Source organism: Stegostoma tigrinum, chromosome 23 (assembly GCF_030684315.1).
Source record: "Stegostoma tigrinum isolate sSteTig4 chromosome 23, sSteTig4.hap1, whole genome shotgun sequence".
NCBI classification, from domain to species: Eukaryota; Metazoa; Chordata; class Chondrichthyes; order Orectolobiformes; family Stegostomatidae; genus Stegostoma; species Stegostoma tigrinum.
Window position 1 is genome coordinate 39,944,717 of NC_081376.1, and position 24,567 is coordinate 39,969,283.

At 40.9% G+C, this 24,567-nt stretch overlaps 2 protein-coding genes across 2 annotated transcripts in view; one reads left to right on the top strand and one right to left on the bottom strand.

Annotated features, from left to right (window-relative positions):
* Positions 1-24,567, bottom strand: part of LOC125462223 (GRB2-related adapter protein-like) — a 272,985-nt gene that overhangs the window by 169,315 nt on the left and 79,103 nt on the right. The gene's annotated exons all lie outside the window — the stretch shown is intronic.
* Positions 1-24,567, top strand: part of LOC125462439 (transmembrane protein 94-like) — a 156,705-nt gene that overhangs the window by 104,539 nt on the left and 27,599 nt on the right. Inside the window, exons 25-28 of the mRNA XM_059653874.1 lie at positions 5,989-6,137; positions 12,400-12,497; positions 17,120-17,213; positions 18,852-19,022. Of these exons, the coding sequence (XP_059509857.1) occupies positions 5,989-6,137; positions 12,400-12,497; positions 17,120-17,213; positions 18,852-19,022 (512 nt within the window). The remainder of the gene's footprint in view (positions 1-5,988; positions 6,138-12,399; positions 12,498-17,119; positions 17,214-18,851; positions 19,023-24,567) is intronic.

The following is a 24,567-nucleotide window of genomic DNA, read 5'->3' on the forward strand; positions in this document are numbered from 1 at the left end:
TTACTAGGCTGTTGCCTGGTATGGAGGGAAGGTCTTACGAGGAAAGGCTGAGGGACTTGAGGCTGTTTTCATTAGAGAGAAGAAGGTTGAGAGGTGACTTAATAGAAACATATAAAATAATCAGAGGCTTAGATAGGGTGGATAGGGAGAGCCTTTTTCCTAGGATGGTGAAAGTGAGCACGAGGGGGCATAGCTTTAAATCGAGGGGTGAAAGATATAGGACAGATGTCAGAGGTAGTTTCTTTACTCGGAGAGTAGTAAGGGAATGGAACACTTTGCCTGCAATGGTAGTAGATTTGCCAACTTTAGGTACATTTAAGTCGTCATTGGATAAGCATATGGACGTACATGGAATAGTGTAGGTTAGATGGGCTTGAGATCGGTATGACAGGTCGGCAGAACATCGAGGGCCGAAGGGCCTGTACTGTGCTGTAATGTTCTATGTTCTATAGAGTTTTGGTCTCTAGGCCTGAAGACTCTGATGATTCTGCTCTATCATCAAGTATTTTCTCTACAAGATCTATGTTACTAATGGGAAGGACAAAATTAGATATTACATTGTTTACGTCACATTGTTTTTCTGTGACCAACACTACCATCTGATTCTCCCCTGATATCTTTGATACAGCATTGTATTTACATGTTCCTGACTACAGTATGTACATTTCCTTTAGTTGCACCTTTTCTAATATGTGGATCACAGTCTGTTGCCTGATAGTTCTGTATGACTGCTAATAGCTGGGATTTCAGATCAGCCTCTGTTAGGTTGTTAAATATCCCAACATTTGTTCAGGTTTAAGACTTTCAAGTTCCATTTACTTCTCAACATTTTCTGAGGTATGCCTCAGCTCCAGAAGCACTGTAGTATGGGTCTCTGCTCCTTTATTGAGATTAAACAATGCTTTTCTATGACTTCATGAGGAGTTTCAATTGCAACCTCCTGCTAACATTTCAACTGATCTTTAAATCTCCAAGTTCAATTTGATCTAATTCGGATGTAAGCGCCTCCTTCTCGTTGCATTGTTTTTTTGAGGATGAAAGGTTTTTTTTTTCAATGTATCGAGTTCATTTTCATGTTCCTTGCACATTCTTGTTGGCTTACATAGAACATAGACCAGTACAATACAGAAACAAGCCCTTTGGCCCATCATATCGGTATTGAACATGGTTCATTCTAAACTAATCCCATCTGCCTGCACATGGTCTATTTCTCTCTTTTTTCTGCCTGTTCATGAGTCGGTCTGATTGTCTCCTAAGCATTACTATCAGTTCTGCTTCTATTACCTCTGGCACCTAAGATCCTCAGTGTAAAAGGACTTGCTTCACAAATCTCCTTTAAACTTTCCCTCTCTCACAGGTGTCCAAACAAAATAGGATCAAATCCACGGTCAAAAATAATCTGTACAATCCTTTGTGCTGAAAAGTTCCATGAAATTCCAGGCCAATTATATTCTAAGAAAATCAGCAATCTCAATAAACAAAGGTTTGGAGGAGGCACTGCATTGATTCTTGAAAGTGAGAGCTGTCCATTTACGTAGAATGATGAATAAGAAATTTGGTCCAAACTACCCAAAGTTTAGAGGCATACAAGGTGATCTCACTGAAACACACAGAATTCTGAAGGGACTTGACAGTGTAAAAACTGAGAGATTATTGATTGCTGGCTGGATAATTTAGAAGATGGTGCACAGCCTCAGGATAAGGGGTTAATTGTTTAGAGCTGAGATGAGGAGAAATCTCTTCATCCTAAAGGTTGTGAGCATTGGAGTTGTTACCAACAGGGCTTACAATGGTCCATCATTGAAAATATTCACGACAGAGGCTAATTGATCTCAGTAATCAAGGAAATTGGAGAACAGGCAAGAAAGTGGAGTTTAATGTTGAAGATCAAAATCATTATATTGAGTGGTGGAACAAGCTCAATGGGCCAAATTTACCAAAATTTACCAAAATTCACTGGACTCTGGTGTGGTTCCCGCAGATTGGAAAACAGTCAATGTGATGCCACTGTTTAAAAAAGGTAGACAAAAAACAGGTAATTATAGGCCAGTTAGCTTAACTTTGGTAGTGGGAAAAATGCTTGAATCTATCATGAAGGAAGAAATAGCAAGATATCTGGATATAAATTGTCCCATTGGGAACACCCAGCATGGGTTCATGAAGGGGAGGTCATGTTTAACTAATTTGGTGAAATTCTTTGAGGACTTTACTTGCATCATGGACAATGGGGAGCCTGTGGATGTGGTGTATCTGGATTTCCAGTAGACATTTGACAAGGTGCCACACCAAAGCTGCTACATAAGATAAAGTTGTACAGTATTACAGGTAATGTATTGACATGGATAGAGGATTGGTTGAACAGTAGAAAGCAAAGAGTAGGGGTAAATGGGTGTTTTTCTAGTTGGCAGTCAGTGGCTAGTGGTGTACCTCAGGGATCAGTGTTGGGACCTCAGTTGTTTACAATTTACAGAGATGATTTGGAGTTGGGGACTAAGTGTGGTGTGTCAAAATTTGCAGATGACACTAAGGTGAGTGGTAGAGCAAAGTGTGCAGAAGACACTGAAAGTCTGCAGAGGGATGTAGATCATTTCAGTGAGTGGGCAAAGCTCTGGCAGATGGAGTACAATGTTGATAAGTGTGAGATCATCCATTTTGGTAGGAATAACAGCAAAATGGATTATGTTTTAAATGGTAAAAAATTGCAGCACGCTGCTGTGCGAGGGGGCTTGGGTGTCCTTGTGCATGAATCGCTGAAGGTGGGATTGCAGGTGCAGTAGGTGATTAAAAAGGCAAATGGAATTTTGTCTGCCATTGCTCAAGGGATGCAGTTTAAAAACAGGGAGGCTATGCTGCAGCTGTATAGGGTCCTGGCCAGGCCACACCTGGAGTACTGTGTGCAGTTTTGGTCTCCTTACCTGAGAAGAGATATACTAGCATTGGAGGGGGTGCAGAGGAAATTCACTCGGTTGATTCCAGAGTTGAGAGGGTTGGATTATGAGGAGAGGCTGAGTAGAGTGGGATTATATTCATTGGAATTCAGAAGAATGAGGAGAGATCTTATAGAAACATTCAAGATTATGAAGGGAATAGATAAAGTGGAGGCAGGGAAGTTGTTTCTGCTAGCAGGTGAACCTAGCACTAGAGGGCATTGCCTCAAAATAAAAGGAAGCAGATATAGGACTGAGGTCAGGAGGAACTTCTTCACCCAAAGGGTTGTGAAGCTGTGGAATTCCCTGCCCAGAGAAGCGGTTGAAGCTACCTCACTGAATGTTTTTAAGGCAAGGCTAGATAATTTTTTGAACAGTAAAGGAATTAAGGGTTATGGTGAGTGGGCAGGCAAGTGGAGCTGATTCTCAAAGATCAGCCACGATCTTGTTAAATGGCAGGGCAGGCTCGAGAGGCCAGACGGCCTACTCCTGCTCCTAGTTTTTATGTTGTTATGTTCAAAATGGTCTGGACCCAGTCTTCATTACAACACTGTTATGTTAAGAATAGTCTTCTGATAAACAAGTCATGATAAATGGCAGACACTGTGAAATGTCAATGTAGAAATTTCTGATATTAGAAGCAAAACAATCCAGAGCAAAGAAGTATGTGCTGGATGCGAGTGAAGTTCATCTGCTTTAAATTAGAAATTGATACAGATCAGAAAGGGATGAAAACAATGTTAGTTATGACAGGAGAAGATATAACCCTACATGATCAAGGCTTTAAGACAGAGGAAATCCTAATGATGTGCCAAGCATTTGCTCGTTCTCAGAAGTTAAACATCAGATTTACAATGTAATACTAAACCCACTCAACGTAACTTACTGCTCTGGGGAAAGAAAGATACATTCAGCCTGTGATACACCAGCAGGAGCACACTTGTCAGGTAATGGTGACTGACAGGCCAGCTGAAAAGCTGCATTCTTCAACTAAATTCTTCTCTTCAGGGGTGAGACCACTCGATGTCAGTAGTACCTAAAGGTTGTTAGCATGTCAGCTGTCTATTTGTGCCATATTTACTTTTATTAGTAAATGAAATTGGTCTCCTCCTTTCCCCTAGCTTCAACGGTTGGATATTGGCATCTAAACTGGAAATGTAAATGAATCTTCATTTATGTAGAATCCCTACAATGTGGAAGCAGGCCATTTGGTGTCTGCACTGACACTCCGAAGAGCATCCCACACAGGTTCACCCTCTTATCCTATCCCTGCATTCCTCATGGCTAATTCACCTAGCCTGTACACTATGGGTAATTTAACATGGCCAGTCCATCTAACCCACACAACTTTGAACTGTGGGAGGAAACTGGAGCACCCAGTTGAAACCCACACAGACACAGGAAGAGTGTACAAACAAAGACAGTTGTTCAAAGGTGAAATCAAATCCAGACCCCCCATGCTGTGAGGCAGCAGTGCTAACCATTGAGCTATAGAACCATTCGCAATGTTTGACATCCTAAAATTGCTTCATAGTAAATGAAGAATGTTGGAAAGTAGGAAATGCAGGAAACTGTTCGCATATAGAAATGTTCCACAAACAGCAAATTTGTAGTGATACATTGAAAGAGGTTGACTGCGGGTCAAAACACCAGGATATTGCCTCAGCTCTTCTTTAAGTATATACATGGAATCATGTATGTGAAGAAAGACAGGATTTTGATTGCCTCCTCTGACAATGTAGTACTGCCTCATGACAGCACTGGAGTGTCAACCAAAATTACTTATTCATAACCTGAAATGGACTTGAACCCTTGACTCATGAGTGACCAAATCTGTGTTGCCACTTACCCAAAGCAGACAATTATAATTACAACATGGCTGGCAGCTTTAATGTAATGAAACTTCCCAAGGTGTTTCGCTGGACGATCATAAAACAAAGTATTATGCCAAGCCTGAGAGATAGAGGATCGTCCAAAGATATGAATTGGGAGCAAGAGTAAGCCATTCACCTTCTCAATCCTGCTAGTTCACAGCCAATTTGATCGTAACTTCAAATCCATATGTTTGTCTACTCCTAATAACATCTCAACCCCCTTCAATAACGAGAATCTACCGATCAAGAATTTATCGGTCTGCCTGGAAAATATTCAAGGATGTGCCTTCTACCACCTATTCAGAAAGAGACTTCCAAAGACTCTTGACCCAGTGTTTTCTCTCACCTAACCTCTGTTTTAAATGGGTAATGCCTGCTTTTTAAACATTGACCCCTAGTACTAGATTCTCCCATAAGAAGAAACATCCTCTCCATAATCTAGTGATAATGGGAACTGCAGATGCTTTAGAATCCAAGATAATAAAGTGTGAAGCTGGATGAACACAGCAGGCCAAGCAGCATCTCAGGAGCACAAAAGCTGACGTTTCGGGCCTGGACCCTTCATCAGAGAGGGGGATGGGGAGAGGGCGCTGGAATAAATAGAGAGAGAGGGGGAGGCGGACCGAAGATGGAGAGAAAAGAACATAGGTAGAGAGGAGAGTATAGGTGGGGAAGTAGGGAGGGGATAGGTCAGTCCAGGGAAGACGGACAGGTCAAGGAGGTGGGATGAGGTTAGTAGGTAGGAAATGGAGGTGCGGCTTGGGGTGGGAGGAAGGGATGGGTGAGAGGAAGAACAGGTTAGGGAGGCAGAGACAGGCTGGGCTGGTTTTGGGATGCAGTGGGGGGAGGGGAAGAGCTAGGCTGGTTGTGTGGTGCAGTGGGGGCAGGGGACGAATTGGGCTGGTTTTGGGATGCGGTGGGGGAAGGGGAGATTTTGAAGCTGGTGAAGTCCACATTGATACCATTGGGCTGCAGGGTTCCCAAGCGGAATATGAGTTGCTGTTCCTGCAACCTTCGGATGGCATCATTGTGGCACTCCATAATCTACCCTTTCAAGACTCTTTAGGATTTTATATGTTTTAATCAAGTCGCCTATTACTCTTCTAAATTCTAGCAGATCAAAATATTTCTCAGTAATTCAACAGCTGTGGTATTTGAATAGTTATTTGCTTCTGTTTTACTCCTAGACCCAATGGTTTTTTGTGCTGTATTTTCTGGTGAAGTCTGGCTTGACCGTCTGCTTGCAGTTGACATGCTTTGGATTAATGCTGCACGGATTCTGTATGAAAGAACTGCCTAAAACCAATTTCTCTTGCCATCCATTTGGACCATTCATGTAAGTGGTAATTTGATTTTTGTTATTATAATTTAGTAGAACAATCATAACGTAAAAATAGGCCATTTAGTCCATCATGTCGGTAAAGATTGAGTGATGCTTATTACTTCTTTAATACACTTACACGTTTAGTGGCTGGTTAGCTCAGTTGGCTCGATGATCAGGGTATGGATCAGGTTACAGCCAACAGGAGAGTTTTGATTCTAGTTCTGGTTGAGGAACAGTTGGGGACCCGCCTCCTCAGTCTGCTCCTGAGGGTGGAAAGATTGGCAAAGCACCACAAAAAAAAACTGTTAAGGAAAACACCTCTGGATGCAGCCTCAGTAAATAGTGAACGAAGGACCTGCTTTTTGGCAGATCACACCCTGAACATGTATTATAAAGAACCATAGAAAAGCTACAGTACAGAAGGAGGCCATTTGGCTGAATAAGTTTGCTACTTATTCTAATCCCACTTGTCCCATAACTTTGCAGGTTCAGGTTCCTTTTAAACTAATTGAGGGTGTGCACTTCAACCAACAAACTGGGCAGCAAATGAAAGACACTTAGCATTGTTTGGGTAAAAAGGCTTTCCTACATTTTCCCATTAATCCTACTAACAATCACCTTAAATCTGTGCCCTCTGGTAACTCTCTGCTAGGGGAAACAAGTCTTCCTTGTCCACTGTTTCCAAGTCCCTCACTATTTTGTACATCTTAATTAGCTCACCCATCAGCCTCCTTTGTTCTAATGAAAACATCCCTAGCCTATCCAATGTTTCTTTGTGTTTGCCATTTTCAAGCATGGCATGTGAGGCATGATGACTTTGAGGGTGAACCAACATCAGACATAGTTATCTGATGACAGAGCAGCTGTAGGATCTGCTAAAACAATGGCGACTTTACTTAACTTTATAAAACACTGAAAGATAACTTACTACTGATAATTTAGCTGAACATTGTACAGTACAGCATATAACCATCTCACAATGATATAATTGAAGGCAGAGAAGACAGAGACAAAGATATGAAGGAATTTCTTCTCTCAGCAAATAGTGAATCTGTGGAAATCTTTAATACGAAGTGTTGCAGAGGTTATTAAGAATATTCAAGACTGTGACAGGCAGATCTTGAATCAGAATGGCAGTCAAGGCTTATGGAGAAAAGGCAGGAACGTGGAGTTGAGGATTATCAGATCACCCATGGTCTCAATGAATGGTGGAGCAAACTCGATGGGCCAAATGATCTACTCCTATGTCTTATAGCTGCTTTATATCCGTAAGACCATATTATAACTTAACTCTGCTGTATTTAAGATGTGAAAGGATTAGGAAATGGAATGTAGTTGCCATGTAGATAATCTTCAATTTGGTAACAGTCTACAATATTGCATGTGAGATAATAAAGGTAACAATCCTATTGTGTGCAATTTCTGGTGGCTAACGGAGGCTATCCAGAATCAGATAACTCTCACTAACAGTTATTGCACACAGATATCTGACTGTGAGAGTAGCCCTGAGGAGGGAATCAGTCTCCTGAGAGATCTAATTTGAGATTAAGCTCATCATTCTTATTGAGGAAAGGCGTGAATGGAAACAAGTTGCTTCCAAAGCAAGAAAGAAATCACTAGGGAGAAGAAGAACAGATGATTCTGCATCAGAATGTCAATAATGAAAACAGATGACATGACATCTGGTAAAGAATTCTTAGAAATATAGGATTGGTATAATTCTCCCTCAATACAACATATTCTTTTACATAAGCAAACTACTGCAGGTGCAAGGTATTTGAAATAAAAACGGAAAATGCTGGAAACACTCAATAGATCAGACAACATTGTGGAGCGGAACAAAGTTAATGTGCTGCATTTTTAGCAAATTCAGCTAAGTTTCATTTATGTGAAGTTTCATGGATGGTTTGTTTCCTTGAGTGATAGTGAGTCATCTCACACAATTCTCCACAACTCACCTCCTTATGTACACACCATTGATGTATGGCACTGCTGTTCTGTTACCTGTCCTTAACACAAAGCTATGGTAGTCTAAGGGACTGCTATTCTTTCCCTATGCCCAGCTTACATAACACCGTGTCAATGTTCAGGACTAACCTTGGCCCACTTTGACTGACTTGGAAAGACAGACCCGATTGATATGAAATTAATTTCCTGACTGCATGATCTGAACCTTCAGGACTGACCCCAGAGTTGCAGAGCCCCTGAACCTGACCATCTCACGCAGCAAACTGACTACATTGAAGACCCTGGACTAAGATCAGATACTTCCCTTGACTGGATATGCTGGGATGCCTTGAGAGATCTCATTCCCTTTTGACCTGACTGAGGATTATTCCACTTGGATTTTGAGACATGGCCATTTGGTTGATGCACACTTAGTGTGTCCTGCGTAGGCTGCTGGCAAGTGGTGTTGGTGTGCACTTGACAGAGTGCATTGCCATATGGCAACATATCTATTGCTTGACTGATCACTGATGGCAGACTTGGGAAGCCACGTGGTCTGTTGTCAAAAGCAAGGCAGAAGTATGGTGAGCATGTAAGTTCTGAATGAGGCAGCTGAACTAAAATGGCAAGGCTAGGCAGATATGCTGTGAGCATCCAAGAAGTGTCAAATTGTAGGAGAGCTAAGAAGTCAAGCAAAGAGCCCTAAGATGCACCCTGCTTCGCACACAAGTAGGATGCCTGTCCCTGCGCACAAGTGTCCTTGTACCAACATTACGATGAAAGGTGTCACTATGCTTCAAAGTAGAGAGCTGTATTTTACGCAACTTGGAGATGAACCATGTGTGGCTGGTGCATACCTGATACCAACATCTGTGTAAAGGGTTGGACGGGGGTAGGTGCAGGCATTTGCTGCCCATGCAGTATCCCTGGAGACGCTTCGCTTGCTAAATGTCAGGAACTGTCATCTACCTTCTAGGGAAATAGCAACTTGCATATAAATGAGGCAAGAATAGATAATAGTGAGATATTAATGTGTGCAAATAAGTGCAAATGAGCTTACAAAATCACCTTTAAAACCTTGGTGGAAAACAAAATCCTCTTGACATCAGGAGTCGCATTTTTCTGATCTTACCATATTTTCCCAACTGACTCACTACTGACCACATTGTTTGGGGGCTGAAAGAATTCAGCTCAATATTTCACTGCCCTAATATGGGCTGAGGAAAGTTAGGATTTGAGCAAGCTAAAGGCAGGAAGGAGAGCAGAACAATAGACAGAGTAGACTTGATGGGCCAAATGGACAGTTTTCACTCTTAAATCTTATCGCCTTGTAGAAGATTACAAGGAGTGTTGGAGGGATTAAGTAGCAAAACATTCTTCAGTGCAAGGGGTATTTTTTAACCTGTCTTCTTGCCAATATCCAAGGCCCCAAATATTCCTTCTGTGTACGATAACAATTTATTTGTATTTCTTCCAGTTAGTAGATTGTATTCACTGCCCACAATGTGGTCTCCTTTATACTGGGGAGACAAAATGTAAACAGTAAGATTGCTTTGTTGAACACAACCATTTAGTTTGCAAGTATGACCCCAAATTTTCAGTCACTTGTTGCTTAAATTCTCCATCTTATTCTCACTCTGCTCTTTCTGTCCATGACCAGCTGTAGAGTTTGATTAAAACTGAACAGAAGCTCGAGAAAGTAGGAACTGCCAATGATGGAGAATCTGAGATAACAAGGTGTAGAGCTGGATAAACCCAGCAGGCCAAGCAGCATCAGAGGAGCATGAAAGCTGACACTTCGGGTCTAGACCCTTCTTCAGAAAAGAATCGTCAGCTTTCCTACTTCTCTGATGCTGCTTGGCCTGCTGTGTTCATCCAACTCTACACCTTGTTATCTCAGAAACTCTAGGAACACTGCTTTACCATTGACTAGACACTTTTAAGCCTTCTGGACTCCATATTGTATTCAGGAATTTTACATCATAACCCCTACCCTCATTTAGTTTTGTCCTTCTACATTTTGTTTTATGTTTCTGTCTCATTTTCTCAATATTTCCTTTATTTTGTATTCAGATGCACTTTCTTTTCAAGCTCCTCTCATTCAGGCCTTTCCTGGAGAAATATTTTTTATTTATTTTCCCCATTACTAGTCCATTTGGCCTTGCAGCATAAAACCTTCTTTCATCTAGGGCGCAATTATTGTTGGGAATTGAGATGGGCATGGTGGTAAGTGTAGTGACTGGAACAAAGTCAGCCAGGTGGACCTAATAGAATATGAGTTCCCTGATTGGGGCTGTTAATCTGGTCCAATCAGGGACTCCTGGCTGACAGATATAAATAGGAATGTCATAGGTTCTGATCACTCTAGAAGGCAGTTCTGAACTAGCTGGGTCAGTGTCATGTACTATGTATGTGAAAATAAAGGGTGACTGGGTGATGGGATACTGTCCTTTGTGGAGTTATTTCAGAAAGTGGTGGTAAAATGCCAGGAAATGCTGTCAGTATGGCATTCAACATCAGGAAATTTCCCAGTGGCTGGAATGGCAGAGCCTCAAGTTACACAGTTGTGCCCAATCTGAGCTCTGGCATTTTCCAGACGTTGAGCAAACCCCTCCCCCCACCTATGAAGTGCGGTGAGAAGCTGTAAGTATGCAGACTCCCTGAAGCTTCCTAGACATCCTGGACGTGGCAGGCAGCAGGGAGCGGAGTCAGGGGTGGTTGAGCTGTCAGAGCCACAGGCTCCAATAGTGAAAGGAGAAGCCACCAGCAGTAAATAATGCCTCATGCCCAAACACTGTGGCTGTCACATTTCTGCCCAGTTTCCAGACACTGCTTGTTTGCTGTATGGAAATATTCATTTAATGCTGTCCATCTGTCTTGCTGAGTCTCTGATTGAGATAGCAACATTGAAGGCCCACTTGCATTCTAAATTAACAGCAGCCCCACCTGCCAACTCTTAATTGCCCCCCTTGCCCAAGCATGCCAGCAACCAGAAATTGTCCTGACAATGAGAGCGGTAATGCTTTAGCAAAACCTCACCCTTCGTCTCTTTTGCATTCTAACCAGTCAAAGATCTATCTTTTTGTTCCCCCTTGCAACCAGTCCCTGTTTGGATTGCTTATATTCTTTCACATTCTCTTTTACAGTTCCATTACAGTTGCAGTGTTATTTTTACTAAGCTTTTAAATCTCTTATTGTGTTTCTACTGGGAGATGGTCAAATAGGTCATAGCACAGTAAAATGATGTAGCATGGAAAGAGGCCATTGGGCCCAGTCATTGCTGAAACAGCTTTTTGACATTCAATTAGTCCAACTCCCTTGCTCTCTGACATGGCCCTGCAAACCTTTCTCCTTTGAATATTTATCTACTTCCCTTTTGAAATATTTGAACTCAGGAATGTGGAACAAAATGCTTCCAGATGTCATCGGGCCTTGAAAATTAACAGGTCTAGAATGCACAAGGCAAAAAGAGAGATCATAGATATTCCAGAATTTTCCGTGATTTATCTTTGGTGTGCAAGAGAAAAAGGCATGGCTTTGTAGAACCTTTCATTAGCTGATGAATTGCGGGTGTAGATTGCACGATAGAGCAAATTGCACATTATCAAAATAACTCATGGAGTCTCTATTCCTAATTCCCTGCCAATTTTACATTATAACAAGCTGCAGGGTATTGTCAGAACAAGAATAGCCTTTCCTTTCTAAATGTTTATGTCCTTACAACTCTCTGCAGCTTGTTACTATGCAAAATTGACATGATACATGTGCAAGTCTCCCCTGTCTTTTAACTGAATGTTTTGGAAAAGGAGAAAGTAGAAATGTAAATTTGAGAACACAGGGAATTGCTTGTCTTTTGCAGCCATTTCTGATCTCAGACCAGATTCTCTTAGCACTCTATGAACTGATCGTAGCCATACTCACTGAGCTTTCTGCTTATGAGTAAGATTGTAAAAGTTGCATTAAGCCAATAAATTATTAACATTTAAGAAACTGATGCACATGCAATACTAAGTCATTTATGATGAATTATCAAAACAATTTATCATGAAAATTATTCTCATTAATGGCATAGAATTTCATGCAACATTGATTCAATTATTAGACAGATCTTTAATGTATCACACCATAAAATTTACTTTAGCTGATTAAAACATTGTTTGACATAAAGTCTTAAATATATATATGTCAAGAAGACGTTTAATTGAACATGACAAATGTTTAATAATCACATGAGCCTCTTATAATTCAGAGCATTAGGCAAATTGGATACACATGATATGGTCTTATGATATTCATTATCTCTGTCCTTTAATCTTAATTGAAATAGGAATCCAAGTTATGTGTCACCGAATTGGTTTGAAGAATTTTGGGATGCTCTTATACTGGCTCAGAAGATAGTAGCTTTTTTCATCCTTCTACATGGATGTAAGTAGCTAAGATTATCAAATGATCTAACATTAAAATATATCAAGAAAATAATGATTTACAAAAACAAGTTCACTAAAGTCTGAAACATCTTAGTCTTTATTACATTCTGAATATGTTCAATGTATTTGTTATTTTCAGTTAGTCTGCTAATATGAAGGACAACTGTAATGTTACTCCACTGTTGAATGTGAAATTAGATAATTTCTATACAAACAATTATCAATGCAAGTTTCATTTCCTCTTCTTTTGAACCTAGAGAAAAACCAAAATTTCTAAGACTGAAGTACATAAGACACAAATTATGAATGGCCTTTATCTCACATAATCCTTTTTAACCTCCAGACAAATACATGAAACTTCAAAATTCTGGGAAAGGATCATCTGCTTTTAATGTGACTATTTAATTACATTCTGGCAGATATATTTTTTTTCTGAACTGTCCCCCTTTTAAGTCCTCTTCAACTTTAATTACTAAGTACACACTATTACCAGCCAAGCAGTTGGTTGTGTTTTCGAACTAGATTGAAGTTAACATTTCAAAAGAAGAATATTCATTTGAAGTGCCCTTAGTATCAAGAGCACTGAACTCCGTGGCAAATACTTTGCAACTTACTGAACTATTACTTCAACTAAAGTATACACTTGAGAATTTACAGATTTAACATTTCTAAAACCATATCTACAAGCAAATGTTTATTTGAAGTTTTACCCTATAGGGATTTTTTAAAATACAGACACAGCACTATTGGTGGACAATATTTATCTTTCTCCAAAATGATTTGAAGATTGATTGATTCCTTTACTGATTACAAATCAAAGGGCAGGAAGGTGGAGTTGAGGAACGTCAAATCAGCCACGATCTCATTGAATGGTAGAGCTGACACAATGGACTGAATAGCCTACTTCTGCTCTTTTCATCTTCTGGTCTTACATGTAAAGATGTTGTGCTTAACAGATTCTTGTCTATTCAAAGGTCTTAAACACCTTATACATTGTTTAGTGGGACATTTTATAACTAAGAAATGTATATATGGAGGCAAAAGTTAATGCTCATTCCTGTGGTAAGTTTGAGCATTTATTCAGGCAGGAAGGTGGTGGTAGAGAACTCATTTATTTCCCTCCATTGCCACAATTAAGACTGTGGCAGGGGGTCTGTCAATGGCCTTCCTGTTCTGCTGCCAATTTTGTTCCTAAAGTGGTTAATTAATGCCCTCTAATTAATTAAGGGCCTCATCTCGCCACCATTCACCCAGCAGTGAGTGTGGGGAAGCATGAAGAACAACCCCCTACTATTTGTTTTCAGGTACCTGTGACAAGAGATCCTCATAGCTAATATACCAGAGAGTCCCTCATTGTGACCCTTCCTCCCATCACTATTCGTCTGTGCCTGGGTCCATGGCAATCTTTGTATTTGAGTGGGTACAGTACTGGTCGCAGTGGTGGTTCTGGGCATAAAAGCACTCCAAAACTCTGAGTAGTCGACAACCCTTGCTGAGCAGGCTCTCTACCTCTAGAGATCTTTGATTCTGAAGAAGGCTACCACTGTCCACTTATGGCTGGCACAGAGGATGACACATAGCTGTCGCCAGATTTCCAAATAGCAGGTGAGACCTTTGCCACCTGCTTTAAATCCCACTTTTGAAAACTGGAACTGCCAGTGCAATAGTAAATCTTAGAGCCAACAGATGAAAGCAGTATCTTCACTGGGAAGAAGGTGATCATTTCAGAAAGCTAAATGAAGAAACTGATTTCCATGCAATCTTAAATCATTTATGATGAATTATCAAATATTCTATCATGAAAACTATTTTTATTAACTGCTTAGAATTTTATGCCTCATTGATTCAGTTTGCACATCTTTTATGTATTACACAATAAATCCTACTTTAGCTGACTGATAAATTGTGTGACACAAAATCTTAAATATACAGTATATATATGTCAAGAAGAATTCTAATCATGTTACTAAACAGAATTTACACAAATCATTTATCTTTAATTTCAAAGTCAGAATTTGGGGCAATTTCAAGCCACCCAAGGAAAATGTTCAAAATTCTCTCAGTCTACCATTTTTGCTGCATAATAGGCTAAAAAGTAACATTATTGGTTTTCTGGAAGATGAGATGGATAAGTGCTCAAATAAAACAAGTGGTGCATATTTTGCAGTAACAGTAATGGTTTGCTGTCATTACTTCTCTGAATTGACAGTAACTAATGAAATACACATATGTGTAGAATAACTCAGAAATTCAAAAATTGTGGTCAGTGATTCTATACTTCACAAGAGATGGCAGTGTTGAGGTGAAGGGCCTGATTTTTGCCATTGCAGCAGGAAGCTTAATTTGGAAAATTTCCTGATTCAGCCAATTTATCAACATATATAAGCATCCCGCCTGCTAATCTTTTTGCTCCAGGGAGGTGAGAACACGTTTGAATCAAGTCAGTCACCTGGATGTGGCTGCAGAAGCAGATATATGCCAAGTCAGGCTGACTAGAAGGCCTTCCTCAGATCTCCAACACACTTTCCCAGTTGCATTAAAAGTTGTTATGTCCATTAACTCTCACCCTTCACACCTCACCATCACCCCCACCCCCACTTGCACCCTTTGCTATCTCTATGGTCCTGATGCTACCTCAGCAACCCCATGTCTTTTCCAGCATCCCATTCTTCATCCAATTACCCCTTGCCTTCTCTTGCCCATGCCTTTTCCAAGCTCCGTGCATCCTCTAAGCCGAGTCATTCACCATACAGTATAGATTTAATTAACTATACAGTATCAACAGAAAGTCTGAAAATGGAATTTAAAAAAAACACTCAAAGCCCTGATCTGAAAACCTGCTGCTATTCTAACCCTGTATAATTATCAGAGAGCTCCATTACAGTGTCAATAACAGAAACTTTACCCCACTCATGCCTTTTAATCTTGTTTGAATAAAGAAAATGGCAATGAATGCAGTTCAAAGAAATGATAATCTCTTATAACCCTGTAAATATGTCAATCAAAGCAACGTACCCTCTGAAAACAAGACCCTCGATTGAGCTCATCAACTAGAGTGACTTGGGGTTCAGCCATCTACTAATCACGTGACCAACTGGAGACAGTGGATATATGGTCGTCTGTTTCTGGTGAAACAGTTCAGAGGCCTCATAATGAATGCTTTGTTGATCACTACTATATACCAATGCATTTTGCTATACAGATAGAAATGGAGCATTTGCTTTGATTAATCGACACAGTTAAGATGTTTTAATAAATTGCTCTTTGATTTGATCCTTTCAATGTCTGAATGTTTATTTGAACAAAAACAAAGTAAGAAAGATCCTCCAGCATCGGCAGTTCCTACTATCTGAGTAAGATTTGTGTTGTTATTGTGGTGATAGCTCTGTCGGATTGATAGGGTTCTGTAAACCCAATAATTTTACAGGGTTCGAAGAGCAGCAATATTATTTCAATTAGATTCTTGCAAGGTCTTCTTGATCACTTCAAGATAATTTTATTAGATGGTTCTATAGACCACACTGTTTGAATAGGAATGGAAGATATAGTTGGAGCATGGAAGAGACATTAAAGACATAGAGGGACATGAGAGGGGCATAAATTAAACCCATAAATGTACCTCACAACATAATTCTGGTTCCAGACTATGGTTTGTCACTCCTCTGATAGCCCATGAAACATGTATCCTTGAGAAGCTGGCCCAAACTCCACAAAAATGGTGGGACGTATAGATGTGGTGGTGGTGGGTGTAGGAGTCATCCATCTCTGCAATAGACCCAAACAGGTCAGGTATGTAAGATGCAGGAATGGGAATGGGAATCTCACAGTTGACTACTGCCTGCCATTTTCAAAGGAACCCAGAGTCAGCCTGACTGCATATATATGGCCCATACAACTACTTCCAACCCTGCCCCAAGAATAGATTCAATAGGAAATCACTTGAATGACAGTTTTAACATTGTTGTCTTACTGTTAAAACAAAACTCGAAAAAATTGCAAAATGATGTGTGGCGTAACTTGGTTGTTAAAGGCTTACAAATTTCATCATCACTGTAAAGACACTCATTGACCCCAAAAAACAAATTTAATATTTATGAGATGTCAGATTTCTCCATAGTAATGAAATAAAACTCACTGATTTTTAACTTTTTTTTAAATAATGTCATTGATTCTTCTTTATTTTAAATGATTGTGCTGGATTAAGACAAGTTATTTTGCCACCTGAAAATGAAAATTCTAAGTTAATTTGTATATTAGTGTTTTTAATTTGCTGGTTTGCTGTATGTGAATATTTAACAGTGACTCACTGCTTACCTGCTTGCTGACATCATGGCAAGGACTTGGCAGCAGATTTTACACTATGTCAGGAGAGGAGACAACCAAGGCATAGTGATTACCAAGTCACTGAGTGTAGTGTTCTCCTAGGTTGCATGCTGCTGACCTACCTTCACCACTGAATACAAAATGTGAGCAAATTAAATACTTGTAATATCAAATATTAAGGCTACTATTCCCTGATGCAGGAAATATCTCTACTGGATTAAAGTGAATTCCTAGTTGTGTCATAAACACTTTGAATTTGATGATTTAAGGCTTAAAATGCACTGTTCTGTTTCTCAGTGTGTACATCAATGAGTCATGTTCATCGATCCAATCCATTATGGAAACAAAGTCCACTAAGTAACCGTTGGTGGTGTGCTGCCGTCATTATTGCGTAGGTACAACTGTTGCCAATTGTTTTATTTCAAAAAAATTAGTTTATCATGCAGATGCAGAGTGCAGTAAGATCTGATAGATTAAGCTACACACAATGGAATACACAGATAGCAGAGAGCAGGCTGGATGGCATGGTGGCTCAGTGCTTAACACTGCTTCCTTATAGGGCCAGAGACCCGGATTCGATTACACTCTCCGGAGACTGTGTGGAATTTGCACATTCCCCCTGTGTCTGCATGATTTTTCACTGCATGCCATGGTTTAGGTGGATTGGCCATGCTAAATAGCCCTGAGTGTCTGGGGTGTGTGATTTAATTGTGGTAGCCATGGGAAGCTAAGGGGTTAAATGGGATGGGCCTGGGTGAGGTGCTGTTGGGAGGTATTGTATGGACTTGTTCCACTGAATGGCCTGTTTCCACACTGTAGGGATTATATGAAATTTGTTACAAAATATAATTCATTTCTGAGAAATTAAATTATGGTTGAACAATTCCAGGATGAATTATTGCTTTGTTCATTTTAAACTCTCACACACGCCAATAATGGACACTGTAGATGTCAACAAATGTGAAAATGAAGACAGTCCAACCCACCCACACACACCCACACATACCTTCATGGGCAGGCTCTATAGAGCTCTGAAATAAAAGCAATGAACTGCTGATGCTGGAATTCTGGAAAACACTAACAGTTAAGTGTTGGAGAAACTCAGCAGGTCTGGCAGAGAGGGAATTATCTCAATACATGCAAATAGGGTACACTGAGATGATGCCCAGAGATAGACAGAGAGAGAAGGGATAAATAAACAAAGAGATTGCAGAAGACAAGTCAAGAGAGATAATTACTAGGAGGGTGCGAACAAGAAGTATTATTCATTGAAAATGAGTTGGCTATGCAGTCATTTAAATGAGACAAGTAGAATCAAATACTTCTGAGGAAGGGTCACCGGACCCAAAATGTTAAGTCTGTTTTTCTCTTCACAGATACTGCCAGAGCTGCTGAGCTTTTCCAGCAACTTTGGTTTTCTTTCTAGGTTGTAATAGACCCCTCATCTTCATTTCTTGTCAGCATAATGATGATCACCCATGGAAGAGCACAAGAAAATAAGTGACTGTCTCAGAGTATTGAAGTCTGGGGAAGAATTAGTTAGATTAGGGTACCATACAGTGAGCCTTTATTACAATATTTAACTTATAATATGAAGGAAAAACATTTTGAGCGCATTAGGGACAATGACTACTGGCAATAGACATCGATAAAATAGACAAAAAAGATAATAGAGAAAGAGGTTTTAGAAGTTTGAGTTGAAGGATTGATCATCCATTAGATAATAAGATTTTTTTCTCTGTAACTCATCCCAAAGTAAAGACTGGAGAATGAGTTTGATGCTCTCAGATATGTCATTTGGATTCAAGTTTTCCATGAGAGCTAAGAGATGCTGGGATTGAAAATCTTTTTTCTGGCTCGAAGAGCAATATGAGCTTCTTGAAGGTAGCATTAATAATGGAATAGACATGGTGCTTCCACTGGGAGCCCAAATTTGAAATATGGAGACTGAGTAGAGCTTGTGATCGATGTAAAAGATGGGAAATGTTTTCAATTTCATCTCAATACTTTAATTCTGTTTTGTATTTAGGTTTCTTCTTCATGTGATTCAAATAAACGTAGCCTACTACATATGGGATAATAAATCCTCACATCTTGTTTTTCACATCTTGGACATTCCTTCAGCAACTTGGCTTCTTGGTTTCCTCTGGCTGTTCCCACTGATGGTTATCAATGAATTTCTTAAACTTCATGAAATTAGGTGAGGATGAAATCTACCACTTATTTTGCAGAGTCAATAAATTCATAAATTCAAAGAGAATTAGGATGAGAAAAATATTTTCGTAGCTACTATGTTTGAAGTAGAAAAATGCATTAAGATAACAGCTCATTCCTCCACTATCAGAGTTATGTATATTCTACATCTGATTATTCACAGTGGTAATTTTACTGATATGCCGAGGCTGTCATATAGTTATGTTCTCAGAGCCAAACTAGCATCTAAGAAAGCAATTTTAGTGCAGTGCTACTTTAATCTATAAAAATGTCTGATCTAACTCCTCTACTGATTTGTTCATGGTGATTTAATTTATACCAGTCATGATGTCCTATTGACCCAACAATTAAGAAAAGTCCATGTGCTACCACATGAATTATTTGACTCCTCAAACACTGTTTTATCACAGATTATACACTTAGCAATTGCTCCAAGGAACAGACATCAAAAGACTACACTGACCTTACTACTTCCTTTACTGAGTCACCTACATGTACAAAAATAAATATGGAATGAGGAAATATTACTTTTCTCATCCAATGTATTGTATACAAGTTCTCTTGTAATTGTCCTGTAATTGGATCTTCTTGCATTGCCTATAATAGCAATGACACTGTTTGTAAACAAGCTTCATCCTCCATCACCACTTTAGCTCAGTAAGTGATTCACAGTTTCTCTCACCTCATTATTTTTTTGAAGTTTCACCTAATACACCTGCCTAGTCATCATTTGCACCACAAGAGCCAACAAACCTATTGACAGCCTAATGTAACCAGTTACCACAGAGTGCACCATACATCCACTAATCCACTTTCATGATTTGAGCACTCCATTTAACAAAACTTTTGGGAATCAGCTGTCATGCATGGGGATGCACAAAGTCCTAGAGATCTCTCCCCATATCACCTTCTCTCACAAGGAGCATACCAAAAAAAATTCTGAAATACAAACGTCCTCAGATTTTTGGCCCAAACCCCATGGGTCTCAGTCCTCCACAACTACCAACCCTTCCAAGGCCGACTGCAACTTTCTAATTAAAATCCAGATCTTGATTTAATCCTAGCCACTTTATCTGACTGTTGCAAAGTGAGGGTTTAACTAAATGAGTGAGGGAATTCTGCTTCATTCTTCACAAGTTTATGATATATGTGCAAACAAGGAGAGACCTGACAGTGCTTAAAGAAACACCAAGAGCTGCAGGACATCATACGTACAGCACCATGATATTTTACAAATAAATGAGCTCTCTTTAATTTTCTGCAAGCAATACAAGGGAGATATGCTTGCATGAATTGTTTCTACTCTGTCCAGTTGCAGATCATTTGTATAATTTGAGTATAGTTATGAAAATGGACAAGAAACTGATAGGAAACCAGCACAGAAAGTGCTTGAGAAACCCAGCAGGTGTGAACATTCTTGAAAAAAGTCATAGAACATAGAACATAAAACATTACAGCACAGTACAGGCCCTTCGGCCCTCAATGTTGTGCCGACCTGTCATACCAATCTGAAGCCCATCTAACCTACGCTATTCCATGTACGTCCATATGCTTGTCCAATGACGACTTAAGTGTACTTAAAATTGGCGAATCTACTACCATTGCAGGCAAAGCGTTCCATTCCCTTACTACTCTGAGTAAAGAAAATACCTCTGACATCTGTCCTATATCTTTCACCCCTCAATTTAAAGCTATGACCCCTCGTGCTCGCCGTCACCATCCTAGGAAAAAGGCTTACCCTATCCACCCTATCTAACCCTCTGATAATCTTATATGTCCCAATTAAGTCACCTCTCAACCTTCTTCTTTCTAACGAAAACAGCCTCAAGTCCCTCAGCCTTTCCTCGTAAGACCTTCCCTCCATACCAGGCAACACCCTAGTAAATCTCCTCTGCACCCTTTCCAAAGCTTCCACATCCTTCTTATAATGCGGTGACCAGAACTGTACGCAATACTCCAAGTGCGGCCGCACCAGAGTTTTGTACAGCTTCACCATAACCTCTTAGTTCCGGAACTCGATCCCTCTATTAATAAAAGCTAAAACACTGTATGCCTTCTTAACAGCCCTGTCAACCTGGAGGGCAACTTTCAAGGATCTGTGTACATGGACACCGAGATCTCTCTGCTCATCTACACTACCAAGAATCTTACCATTAGCCCTGTACTTTGCATTCCGGTTACTCCTACCAAAGTGCATCACCTCACACTTGTCTGCATTAAACTCCATTTGCCACCTCTCAGCCCAGCTCTGCAGCTTATCTATGTCTCTCTGTAACCTACAACGTCCTTCGTCACTATCCACAACTCCACCGACCTTAGTGTCATCTGCAAATTTACTAACCCATCCTTCTACGCCCTCATCCAGGTCATTTATAAAAATGACAAACAGCAGTGTACCCAACACCGACCCTTGCGGTACACCACTAGTAACTGGTCTCCAGGATGAACATTTCCCATCAACCACCACCCTCTGTCTTCTTTCAGCAAGCCAATTTCGGATCCAAACTGCTATATCTCCCACAATCCCATTCCTCCTCATTTTGTACAATAGCCTACTGTGGGAAACCTTATAGAATGCCTTGCTGAAATCCATATACACCACATCAACTGGTTTACTCTCATCTACCTGTTTTGTCATCATCTCAAAGAACTCAAGAAGGTTTGTGAGGCATGACCTACCCTTCACAAAACAGTGCTGACTATCCCTAATCAATTTATTCTTTTCTAGATGATTATAAATCCTATCCCTTATAACCTTTTCCAACACTTTACCAACAACTGAAGTGAGGCTCACTGGTCTATAATTACCAGGGTTGTCTCTACTCCCCTTCTTGAACAGAGGAACCACATTTGCTACCCTCCAGTCTTCTGGCACTATTCCTGTAGACAATGACGAGTTAAAGATCAATGCCAAAGGCTCGGCAATCTTGTCCCTGGCTTCCCAGAGGATCCGAGGATAAATCCCATCCGGCCCGGGGACATCTATTTTCACACTCTGTAGGATTTCTAATACCTCTTCCTTGTGAACCTCAATCTCACCTACTCTAGTAGCCTGTATCTCAGTATTCCCCTCGACAACATTGTCATTTTGTAGAGTGAATACTGTTGAAAAATATTCATTTAGCGCTTCCCCTATCTCATCTGACTCCACACACAACTTACCACTACTATCCTTGATTGGGCCTAATCTTACTTTCGTCATTCTTTTATTCCTTAAATACCTATAGAAAGCCTTAGGGTTTACCCTGATCCTATCCGCCAACAACTTCTCATGTCTTCTCCTGGCTCTTCTGAGCTCTCTCTTTAGGTCTTTCCTGGCTACCTCGTAGCCCTCAAGTGCCCTAACTGAGCCTTCACATCTCATCCTAACATAAGCCACCTCCTTCCTCTTGACCAGAGATTCCACCTCCTTCGTAAACCACGGCTCCCGTGCTCTACAGCTTCCTCCCTGCCTGACAGGTACATACTTATCTAGGAAACACAGGAGCTTTTCCTTGAATAAGCTCCACATTTCTAATGTGCCCATCCCCTGCAGTTTCCTTCCCCATCCTATGCTCCCTAAATCTAGCCTAATCTGATCGTAATTGCCTTTCCCCCAGCTATAACTCTTGCCCAATGGTATACACCTATCCCTTTCCATCACTAAAGTAAAAATAACAGAATTGTGATCGCTATCACCAAAGTGCTCACCTGATTCCAAATCTAACACCTGGCCGGGCTCATTACCCAGTACCAAATCTAATGTGGCTTCGCCCCTGGTTGGCCTATCTACATACTGTGTCAGGAAGCCCTCCTGCACACACTGGACAAAAACTGACCCATCTATAGTACTCGAACTATAGTGCACCCAGTCAATATTTGGAAAGTTGAAGTCCCCCATGACAACTACCCTGCCTCTCTCACTCCTATCGAGAATCATCTTTGCTATCCTTTCCTCTACATATCTGGAACTATTTGGAGGCCTATAGAAAACTCCCAACAGGGTGACCTCTCCTTTCCTGTTTCTAACCTCAGCCCATACTACCTCAGTTGACGAGTCCCCAAACATCCTTTCTGCAACTGTAATACTGTCCTTGACCAACAATGCCACACCTCCCCCTCTTTTACCATCTTCTCTGTTCTTACTGAAACATCTAAGTCCCGGCACCTGCTACAACCATTCCTGTCCCTGCTCTATCCATGTGTCCGAAATGGCCACAACATCTAAGTCCCAGGTACTAACCCATGCTGCAAGTTCACCCACCATATTCCGGACGCTCCTGGCGTTGAAGTAGACACACTTCAAACTTGCGTCCCTGAAACTTTATTTCGGACCTCCGTACTGTCAACCTTTTCTATACTCGAGCTACAATTTTGGTTCCCATCCCACTGCTGAATTAGTTTAAACCCACCTGAATAGCCTTAGCAAATATCCCCCCCAGGATATTGGTACCCCTTTGGTTCAGGTGAAGAACATCCTGCTTGTAGAGGTCCCACCTACTCCAGAAAGAGCCCCAATTATCCAAGAATCCAAAACCCTCCCTCCTGCACCATCCCTGTGCCACGTGTTCAACTCCTCTCTCCCTATTCCTCGCCTCACTAGCACGTGGCACGGGCAACCAACCAGAGACAACAACTCTGTTTGTCCTAGCTCTCAGCTTCCATCCTAGCTCCCTGAATTTCTGCCTTAAATCCCCATCTCTCTTCCTACCTATGTCGTCTGTGCCTATGTTGAACATGACTTGGGGCTGCTCCCTCTCCCCCTTAAGGATCCCAAAACATGATCAGATACATCACGAACCCTGGCACCTGGGAGGCAACACACCAACCGTGAGTCTCTCTCATCCCCACAGAACCTCCTATCTGTCCCCCTAACTATGGACTCCCCAATGACTAATGCTCTGCTCCTCTTCCCCCTTCCCTTCTGAGCAGCAGGGACAGACTCTGTGCCAGAGACCTGTGCCCCACTGCGTTCCCCTGGTAAATCGTTCCCCCCCAACAGTATCCAAAATGGTATACTTATTGTTGAGGGGAATGACTACAGGGGATCCCTGCACCTGCCGGTTCCCTTTCCAGCCCCTGACTGTAACCCATCTGCCTTTTTCTTGTATCTGAGGAGTGACTAACTCCCTGTAACTCCTCTCAATAACCCCCTCTGCCTCCCGAATGATCCAAAGTTCATCCAGCTCTAGCTCCAGTTCCCTAACGCGGTTTTCGAGGAGCTGGAGTTGGGTGCACTTCCCGCAGATGTAGTCAGCAGGGACACTAGTGGTGACCCTTACCTCCCACATTCTGCAGGAGGAACATTCAACTGCCCTGACCTCCGTTCCCATTATTCTAAATTCCCAAAGAGACTTGAACCATTAACTGTATTTCTATCTCCACACATGCTGTCAGACCTGATGAGGTTATTCCAGCGCTTTCTTTGTTTATTTCAGATTTCCAGTGTGCACAATATTTGTTTTTATTTTAAGGAAGCAATAGGCCTGAAGTAATAATCCAGCAAATGTCGATTCCAACCCACCATGACAGTTTGAGAATTTGAATTCTGC